The sequence below is a fragment of the Daucus carota genome, chromosome 4, assembly GCF_001625215.2.
Source record: "Daucus carota subsp. sativus chromosome 4, DH1 v3.0, whole genome shotgun sequence".
NCBI classification, from domain to species: domain Eukaryota; kingdom Viridiplantae; phylum Streptophyta; class Magnoliopsida; order Apiales; family Apiaceae; genus Daucus; species Daucus carota.
Window position 1 is genome coordinate 41,559,311 of NC_030384.2, and position 10,853 is coordinate 41,570,163.

General features: G+C 31.9%; 1 protein-coding gene across 1 annotated transcript; it reads right to left on the reverse strand.

Moving 5' to 3' along the window:
• Positions 1-8,064: 8,064 nt before the first annotated feature.
• Positions 8,065-9,026, reverse strand: LOC108216723 (uncharacterized). The gene has a single exon (XM_017389558.2). It carries the CDS (start codon positions 8,896-8,898, stop codon positions 8,293-8,295), a length of 606 nt encoding a protein of 201 aa, XP_017245047.1. The 5' UTR covers positions 8,899-9,026; the 3' UTR covers positions 8,065-8,292.
• Between the last annotated feature and the right edge of the window lie 1,827 nt (positions 9,027-10,853).

The following is a 10,853-nucleotide window of genomic DNA, read 5'->3' on the forward strand; positions in this document are numbered from 1 at the left end:
ATTGCAAAATCACCTGGACTATGGGTTAATAGGCCAGAGGGGAGACACCAACTTTCGTAACGGGGTGTCTCGAAGAAAATTGTGAGAGATCGGATGCCTATTTATACCCGTTTTCCGTGACAGAACCGCCTTGTATTTCCCTCTTTCTTTTGGGCCGTGTTTGGGCTTGACGAGAACATCAGGACAATGGACAACCCAACAACACTTTATTATTATTATTATTATTATTATTATTATTATTATTATTTGGATGTTATGAAATGAATAATTGTTCTTTTCATTTATTTTATGGGGTAAAAAATGCTAACTTACAGTACAATAGAGAGTAATGCTAGCTTGATTGGATTTTTGAACTTTATCATTACTTTTGTATAGAAAAACATATATTATCAAATAAGACAGATTGAAAATTTATTTCAGCTAGAGTAATACTTACGGGGTGTATTCTATCGGGATTTTAATGGATTATTTCTAGTCCATGGATTTTAGTGGATTGTATGTGATTTTGATTTTGTGATAAAATGTCACAGAGTTGATAGGATTTAAGAAAAATGCTTCAACATCCCATTGATTTTGATGAGATTTCAAAAAACTTAAAATATACTGAAAAATGTCACAAAATTCATCATTTTATGAAATCCAAAAAAATCCATCAGCAGTTGAATACCATAAGATTTTAAAGCATAATTTAAAATCCTAATTGAATATCACTAGATTTTGTAACATAATTTAAAATCTCAATTGAATACCTCAAGATTTTAATGAATTTCAAACCATCTCAATCGAATACCCTCGGATTCCATGAATGCAAAAAAATGCTTTAAAATCTCAATCGAATACACACCTAAAATATTTATAATATAATCTGAATAACCAATATTGAAAAAGTATATTTATTCATTATAGTCAAATGATACATTATTTAGCACCAAGGTATAATACAAATATAATGAGGTAAAATGATGAGATCTCTATTACAAAGAAAATATTATTTTAATAAATATTTAAAATTAAGAAATAATGAGACTCTTCCAAAAAAAAGAAAATAATGATGAGGACAAAAAAATAAATAAATTTGTGTAATAAGTTACAAGTCGGCTTAAAATTAGAATTAATCAAGGCAGAAGTTAGTTGGAGATGTATTTTTAATGATTTAAATTTTTTAATCTGATAAAAATTATCTATAAAACATAAAAATGCCTATAAATCACTTTTATTTTTATTATTATTATTTTAATAATTTATATATATCATAATTATCTAAACAAAAATTTTAAATCTCAAATTTGTCACATTCATAAACAGCTCAAACCCAAACGGGCTTTATAGGTCTTTATTTTCTACGACTGTCATTTTGTTGAGCGCTGTGTCCTTCTTTCTGTTGCTTCTATTGTACATTTGTACGTACGGAAGGGGTCTTTATTTTTTCCAAAACTGTCATTTTGTTGAGAGCTGTGTCCTTTCTTCTGTTGCTTCTATTGTGCATTTGTATGTATGGAAGGGGTCTATATTTTCTCCAAAACTGTCATTTTGTTGAGAGTTGTGTCCTTCCTTCTGTTGCTTTTATTGTGCATTTGTACGTATGTCATTTTGTTGAGAGCTGTGTTCTTCTTTTTGTTACTTTTATTATATATTTGTACATCGTTCGGGAGGGATATCGAGTCTACATGAAAATGTGAATTTTCTTTTTCCAAAAAGTATGCAAGATTGGATATCATTTTGAAGCTCAAATGCTCTCATAGTACGGGGAAGAAGTAAGGTATCACGAAGTGATTGAGAAATCAAAATTTTTAGATCTGCAACATGTTTTAAATTTAAAGTCTTATTAGTTGATTGTGTTATTAATAAAAGAGATCAATACTTTACTTTTCCATGTTATAGCTTGCAAATGATGTACATGGTTTCATTATAAAGTATTTAATTAACTTGTATATTTTTAATTTACAAGTAAAATTAAGTCAAAATCAATGTTGAACAAGTTTATATAAAATGTTTTTAATTATTATTTGGTAGAATAAATAATTTTACCCTCTAGATATAACATGGTACAAGGTTTTTTAAATTGTGTACATTATTTTTGGAGGACAAAAAGTATGATAGTGTAGTCCTTTTATATGGTCTCGTCATATTATTATACTGATGTTATAATTTATACAGACAACACAATTATAATTTTTAAGATTGTTAATCATTGAAATGAATTTTATAACAATTGTCAAAGAAGATATGGATAACAAACATATATGATATTATTATATTAATATAATATTGTTAAATAGTTTAATTATTATTTTGTTTTGTATAATAGTTTACTTTATTTTATTTAGGAAAATAAGTCTCTATTTTTATAATTAAGTGTAACTCAATTACAATGAAATTTTATATATCATGTCTCTCTCCTTTATGATGAAAGTCGTAAGATCCTGTGAATCTTCGTTCATTTTCTTTAAAGGTTTTTAATTATTCATTTAGATTTTAATTTCATTTATAATTGAAAATTCACATGATTATTTGTATCAGTTGTTTTAGACACACTCTTGATCATCTTTTTCTCATACAGTAATTATAATGGATCGAATTCTGAAATACTTAAACACTCTTCGCAATCATAAATCTTGGATTATCTTTTCCAAGTTTTGATTCATTGGCATGGGACACGTGCTAAGAATTTAGCTTGGTTTTGACCGATGGAATTTTTGTACAAGTGATAACCAATAAAATAAAAATGAGTTAAATATATGAAATTTGGTGTTTAACATGTGTTCATGAGCAGAGTATAGAAAAACCTATAAAATACATAAATAGAAAAATCTATAAAATACATAAATATTATTGGATAATTATTTGGTAACATTATTTACATATAACTCCAAAAAAGTAGAAGTATTAAAAAGTTGAGAATGATAACTTGTTTACAGGAGGTTCTAGTTTTTTTTCCAAATATTTTTTATTGATTTATCTATTTAGTTGTGACTCTTAATTTACTTCTTTATTTTGTGCAAGAGGTCTTGGCCCAATAATCCCATAAATTATGCAAGTCCCTTCTCTACTCTTGTAATTATGTGCAAGTTGATTATAATTAATTTTAATTTTACATTATCACTCATTTTTCAAGATAAAATAAAAATTTATTCATAATATTATGTCTGGGATTTGATTGGCAAAATATCCATAAGAGATGTTAATCCTATATGCAGAAGGGGTCGATAATAACCTACCGATGACACGAATCATATTAGTTGCATCTCAATTATACAAAGCTTTCCCCGCAGGAGTCACGAGAAGTGTTACTCCTATATTCGACGAGTACATAGGGTATAGTAATGGTGTTAGGTTGAAGTTGAGCATGCATCAGTTGCATCTCCCCATCGGTAGACCTCGGGAATGTAACAAAACTTTACTCTGCCATATTTAAGCGAGGTGTATTTTGTCAAGTTCTGGCGCGTCATTGATTCTTGTCTCTCAGAGTGAGGCGTGAGCTGCTTTGGAGTAACAAATCTTTAATTTTCCCCTCAGTTATCGTTTCGTAACTTGAAATGCATGTAAACTTGTTTGTCATTTTGAGTGCGTCCATGTATGCTCTTGTCGAAGAACGTGTAAATTTACTCGTGAACTGACTCTGAAACAGCGAATTTAGTGCAAGCTTCCAGTTTGCTGCAGAATCTGAGAGTGCTTGTGACCAAATTCAACCAGACATATTACTATCAGATTTGTTTGACCTTGTCCGAACCTACACCGGTTAAAGCCTCAAGATTTATGCGTACTAGTCACAATAGTGTGAATCTTAAAATTTTTAACTAACAATTGCTTCCCGGCCAATCCAATTTAAATAATTTTTAAGGTTTTTTTTAATTACTGATTAGTTGAGTCATTCTTCTTTGAATATATGTTCCCTTCATCCCGATTTATATGCTTTTTTTTTAATTTCACACATATTAAAAAAATTGAACATAAATATAGAAATTTACGGGACGGATCTAGCACTACAAGAAAACAGGTTTTCGGTTTTGACCTGTTTTCCTGTAGTGTAGGATTCAAATTTCGGGACACAAAACAGATTTTGTGTAGGCACTTTTATAATTTTATAAAATTTAGAATAATAAAAAAATATTTGAAAAATAAATTAGAAGGACACGTGTTTTTTGTACCTCTTAATAGAACCGCCCTTATTATATCGACTTTCTGACTTTCTATAATATTAGTAGGTACATTGAATTCAATGACAAACAAAAATAATAATATTTCAAAAATATCCCATATAAATATTGAAGAAGACACTATCATTTAGAAATCTTTCAACATGTGAAACGAGTAAAAGACCGGTATAAATTGCGATGCAGGAAGTAAATCACCGGGACTACAGATTAAACGATTCAAACAACTTTAAGGAAACCAAAATTTGGTACTGTACTAATACTACCAGTAATATAAAATTCTCTGTCCGTTCTTGAGAGAAGTAATAGTCGTTAATCCGTGTGCCAACAAACAGGGGAATCTAGTAGTCGATCTTAATGGAATCAATATAGTGCACATACATACAAAAGTGAATCAGTGTGAATGTGCGATTGCTGCATGGTGCAGGGCTTTGGGAACAAGGAGAGTTGACTGAGTGCTTGGCACCATGAATACTCTTCGCACTTCTAGCTGCTCTTGTTCAGAAGCATGTGATTCCACTCAGGTTTAGCATTATGGACTATGGTGTGAATTAGAGGAACCGTTTCGTGAATATGTCAAGCTCTCTCTTTCAAGTTTTTCCTTGACGTTTCGATTCTGACAGGTTTTTTAATTTTTGCAAAATTCAAGAGTTTGATTAGAAATATTTAAATACTACTATAATTTAAATTAATCGGGAAGAATAATCAGGATGGGATATTATCAAGAGGACAGGAGGAGGCTTGCATGGGGTTGTTTGGGTGAGTTTAAAATAAGTGTTTTTTACTTAAAGTAAAAAAAAAAGGAATAGAAGTTAGAAGTTAGTTACAACTTATAAGTGATTAAAATGTCTGGGAAAAAATAAAAGTCATGAAGCTTAGCTTTTTTGAGTGATTCTCGACATTTTACACAAACGGTATAAAAAGTGCTTCTAACTTATAACTCATTCACATGATTGATACATTCGAAATTATATAAATCATTATATTAGTTTTGTTTTATGGGTTTGTCAAGTGTGTGCCTGTGGGCACATGCTAAGCGCAGAATTTGATATGTTTGGGAGATTTTGATTGGTGTGGTTGTTGTATTTGCAGGGGGAGTCCACAATTATTAAGATATGAGAGCCAATCAAAATCTCTCAAACTTATAAAATTCCGTGCTTAGCATGTGCTCCGGGCACACACTAGAAAAACCGTTGTTTTATAAGGGGAGGTCGAGTGAATTTGGCTAAACTTTTCAGCTTGACAACTCACTGAAAGTCTGAAACTCAACATGTTCAGGAATTTACCAGCTCATTCCCAATCAGAATTTCGAACTCACACATTATTATGTGAACAATTCAATCCGGCTTGCTAACAGTCTATGAAATAAAAATTCGACTTAATAACAGGGCCATTCCACCCACCCTTGTTTAGATAGTAGAGCCGTACATGTGTAAAAACTTTTCTCATAAACGGCCGTTTTAGTTTTACGGACATTGCCGATGGGCCATTCTCAACAGTTTACATTTCATGGACCTTCTACTTGAAATTGGACTTGTGGTTATATTTAATTTTAATCAGATACGAAGCCCGCAGACTATTCCCTGGCGAAACTGGTTAATTCTCTGCAACTTTACAAGGATGACTGAATTTGGCTGCCCATTTTAATTTTTTGTCAACAGTACCCAAAGTACTGTTACTCCTCCAACTTTCTATAATTTGTATCCCAGTACTCTCCTTCCGTCTCAATTTATATGTTCTTTTTATTTTTTAAGAACTTAAATTATCTAATTTTTGATCAACTATTAAAAAATATTTGCATATTATTTTAGAAAATTGAAAGTTACATATTAAAATAGACTAGATTTATACTGTGATAATATTTTTTATAATTTCTTTCCTAATTACATAATATATAAAATTTTTAGTCAAATTATAGTCAATTTAACTCGTCAAGAGGCACATGTATATTAAACCGAGGGAGTATGTTTTATTTGTTGAAAAAAAAGTGTACCTGTGTTGCTGCTAATCAACTCTCGTCGGGCGCTGTTAAGTTGACATTATGCATAGGACAAAAAATTGCTTTTTATGTTATTGGCCCACTTTCAGTAAAAGAAATCCAGGTCTAATGTCAAATTAAAAAGATTTTTGGTGATCAGAAGATAAGGAAAGAAGGAAATAGTCAGAGCTGCGTAGGATTTTCTGCAACAAATGTATGGAGTATACTGTATACCCAATATAAGAGGGATGTTAGCATTGTTTGATTGTTTCCTCCTAAATGAAATTCTAGAAAGATTGTCTTTCCAGACGAGGAAGCGAAAAGAATTCTTGTTTATAGTATAAAGATTACACTCAACTACTTACTTTCTCCGATTTTCAAAAATATTGAATCTCCTATTTATGTTATCGTATTATCATAGTCACATATTCATAAATTAATTTTTTAATATTTATTATCTCATTTTATGTTCTGCAAATTAAAGCGAAAAATCAACTCGATCTTAAAAGAATGAAGGTCAATCTTACATAGTAAATAAAATGGGACCAAAATCACCAAAATTGATAACGACCGGACTTGAATAGTTGAATAGGATTGTGAACCATGGAGTTACATAGTTTGAATAGGACCAGAAACCAGGGGCACCGGAAGTAGTAAACTAATACTGATGGTGCCCTGGTCAAACCAGAATTGTAACTCAGCAAATGTGCTCCGACTTGAATAATAACAACTAGAACATGCTAGAGTATCTCAACGGCAATGGGAGATAAATCTTATTCATACACAGCTGTTGTATCTAGCTCCTTTTTTTTCACACCGGACGGCGCGTATAATATATTTTTCACGTCTCCTCACACTGCCGTACATGAATATATTTCTTAAGGACACCAACTGGATTTTGTAACTTACTCTAAGAAAGGAAAAGACGGCACTGACAGCTCATGTTTCTGTAACCGTGTTAGGGCTCTGGGGGTCGACCAGGATGAGCAGGACCCAACCGTGCCAAACCTTCTATTTAAAACTACTCTAAAAAATTTAGGCCCGTACCAAACTTTCGATTTAAAAGTGCTCTTAAAAATTTAGGTCTGATATGCAGTGTGTCTGTTTGGCGAGCGATTATTTACCGGTTTATTGTTTATAAATAAATACTTGAATAGAAATAGTTTAACTGTTTTATTTGTATAATTAAGTTATTATTTCTCATTTATAAGTCAGAATCTAAAAATATTTTTCATTTATAAATAATTTCTTGATTATAAATAATATCACTTGTTTTAAATTAAGACAGTCGGTCCCAACATATAATCATAATTTTTTAGTGATTTAGTAATTGATTTAATAATTTAAAATTTAAAGGTCTTCTAAAATATAATCGGGACGGATTGAACTCCATAATATACTAAGGGTTTCTAGCTTTCAAAAATAAATAATGAAGCAGATTTTCCCCCAAAGATTCGTGGTCCATTTTCTTAGATAATACATGTCTATTAAAGAAATTTAATTCCAGGGGGATACGTATTTATTTAAGCGTAGAGTAGAGTAGAGCAGAGAGGTGTCTCCTAGGCCGAATCTCGCAAAATACGGTCCACGCTTGACACATACGGTTTGAACGTAGCATATTTCTTAGCAAGAAAGTTTGTTTCGGGCCTCCATATTATTCCCTTGTTAGCCAAGAAAGAACGACACTTAGCGTCATTAGCAAAGATTTAGATCTAGGTAGCCAGCTATATAGTATAGGTGCTATATTTGAAACATCCGCTTTAATCTCTGGCTTGTTATCAAAGTAAAATAAAATAAATCGCTCATAGACCAAAATGGTTTCTAGTCCGGATGATTACGTACAAACAGAATTTGCATTCAAAACCTCTTGTTAGAGGAGATAACACAATTAACACAGACAAGTATAAGCACGAAATTACAGATTCAGATTACTGCAAAAAAAAACATTTAATCTCTATTAATCGCACAACATCAGATAAACAACCGATCGATGCATAACACAGTCGTAGATAGTCTTTTTTTTTATATCGTAACTATACATTTATCATTTTGGCCAGCCCTGTTCGCAAATTTTAACAGGATACAATTTCAGCTAGCACCGTATTCACTATTCACTATTAACTAAGTTTAGATTAAACTGAAATATCTACGAAAATTTCATCAATACACAAGAACTGAACCTTCGTAAATAGTATTCAGCTTAAGCCTAAACGAACGAGCCGCCAACTTAACCCGCCGAGAAGAGTATCTCTGCAGCTTCCTTATAGACCCTGATCTCGATATTCCGATATCATGTTGCTTATCTAAACCACCGCCCTTCTTTTTCGTCTTTACGATCCCGTCAGAAACCGAATTTTCGTTAACCTTCTCGTCCACTTCAATCGACAAAAGAGGAGATATGCGAGACCTACTGGCTTTACTACTCGAAAGAGCGGCGCTTGCTTTAATCGCAAGTGCGGCCATTTCTGATGCGGTCAAAGGATATAGAAGTTTCGAGTTCGGCAATACAAAATAAATCTCGCCAGGCTGTAATTCTTGATCCGATTTCAAAGCGGGGATGGCTTCGTCGTAGTACAAACTATCCGAATTACATACAAATGATTCGGAAGGCGAGGACTCGAGTTGCTCGAGGACTTGAGAGACAGAAATTGGTGTAACGAATTGTCGAAACTCTCCTTTAACGGTGACGATGTTTGCTGTTGATGCTGCAGATATTTTGTTATCGTTCATGTCGGGACTGATCATAACAGAGAAACATACACCCATATCGCTTCCGTGAAATGCTTGTGATTTTGTTGTTGATGGAGATGATATTCTAGTTGGGAGAGATGGAGATGTGTAAAGCTAAGTTAGCGTGTGAGGAAATACAAGGTGATAGTGTTAATGGGATGAAATGCGAGGCTTTGCATGTTCTTATAGACGTCTCGGCGAATGAAAAACAAGAGAAATTTCTAAAGTGGTCCCTTGTGAAAAGTGCCCTTGTGAAAAGTATACCGTGATAGCTATTTTTGACCGAGTTTTATTTTTAAGATTGGAAAAACAAAGCTTATTAGAATGTGAAAGAATGTTGCTTAAAATAAATATCCATAACACGTAACTAAATGAGTGATTACAATCGTTGTTACTGAGGAATCAAACTTCAGATTTTCTTCTTTTTTTGGAGTAAAATTTAAAAATTAGTATATCATTTAACAAATTAATAATCTGCGAAAGGGGAGTTTGTGATATTATTATAAAGAGATATATAAGTAACAACACATTAAAATAATGGGTTTGTATTTATTTTTTTTTTTGATAAATATGATTTCCAAACCTGGAACGACAGAGGGTAAACTCTTAACCTAACTATCCAACCGTGCTCAACACTATGTTTGTATCAGTGAGATTAAAAAACAATTAAGCGCACTACTATACTAACACAAATATATTAAGAAAAACAAAGTTAACGGTTTAGCTTTAATATAAAGTGAAGCCCAGCCCACAGACACGAGTGCGGCGTGAAACCACTCAAGGCGATGATTGACTAGTAGGGTTTGCGTGTTTCTTTAGAATAAAGTTATTGACATACTGCTGTAGACTAATATTCATGGATTAATATTCGTTAAGCCATGACGCGTTATTGCATAAGCAGGCTCTATTGCTTATCCTATAAACTCACGGCCTGTGTTACAAAACCCGTGAATGCGTGACTAGTGCCTCAAATCTTGGTTCTGACTTTTAACCTTATTGTCAAGTTGTCGCTGACTCATCTAACATCCCCGTTTTTATAATTTTATGTTCATGGCCGGTGTTTATCTAAACGGCCTCCTGTAATCCACATACACACACGATAAGAAGAATCTATAAATATTTTACCAAGTCCAAACATACGAATCTGAATTAACAGGAACGGTTTTGTCAACTCTTGCTTCATTACTAGCTACCACTTTTCAAATAATAATTAATGCAGTATTGCACATGGATGAAATTTGTACACATATCTAAATAAAATGAGTTTAGAGACTTGCATGCATGTTAGATAGTTCTAGCACATTCCAATTCCAATCGACATAAAGTATATTGAATTTGAGTAGTTTAGATTTTCCGTCTTGCCAAGATATTAATCCATCAAAAAATATTTTAAAAATTGTTATCAGAATCGTATTATATTCACAATTTCTACTCATTTATGAAATAAATAAATAAAATCTGTATGTCCACTGTTGAGTTCATCATGTTACAAATATTTCGTCAACATTGCAAATTAAAATTACTAACAAGATGTCAACTCTTGCTTTATTACTAGCTACACACTCTTCAAAGAAACATTAGTGCAGTATTACACACGATTGAAATTTGTACACACACATCTACATTAGATTTAGTTGATAGACAATTGCATGCTTGTTAGAGAGTTCTCGCACTAATCTACGGCCCTTCTACAATCTACGCCCCTACTAATTATATTATTAGTTGGAAATTTTCAGTCTTTCCAAAATCTTAAACCATCAAAAAACATTAAAAATAATTATTAAGATCATATTATATTTAACATTTTCCCTCACTTATGTCAATATATTCAATTTATGAATGAAGAAAAAAAAGATCTATTTATGAATTTGGTCCATTATAGACTTCATCATATTACAATAATTCAATCAAATCCATGTTGCTACTTGCTATGACTAAACACAAACATGATTTGATAAAGTTCTTAATATTCAATTATTTATATATTCTTT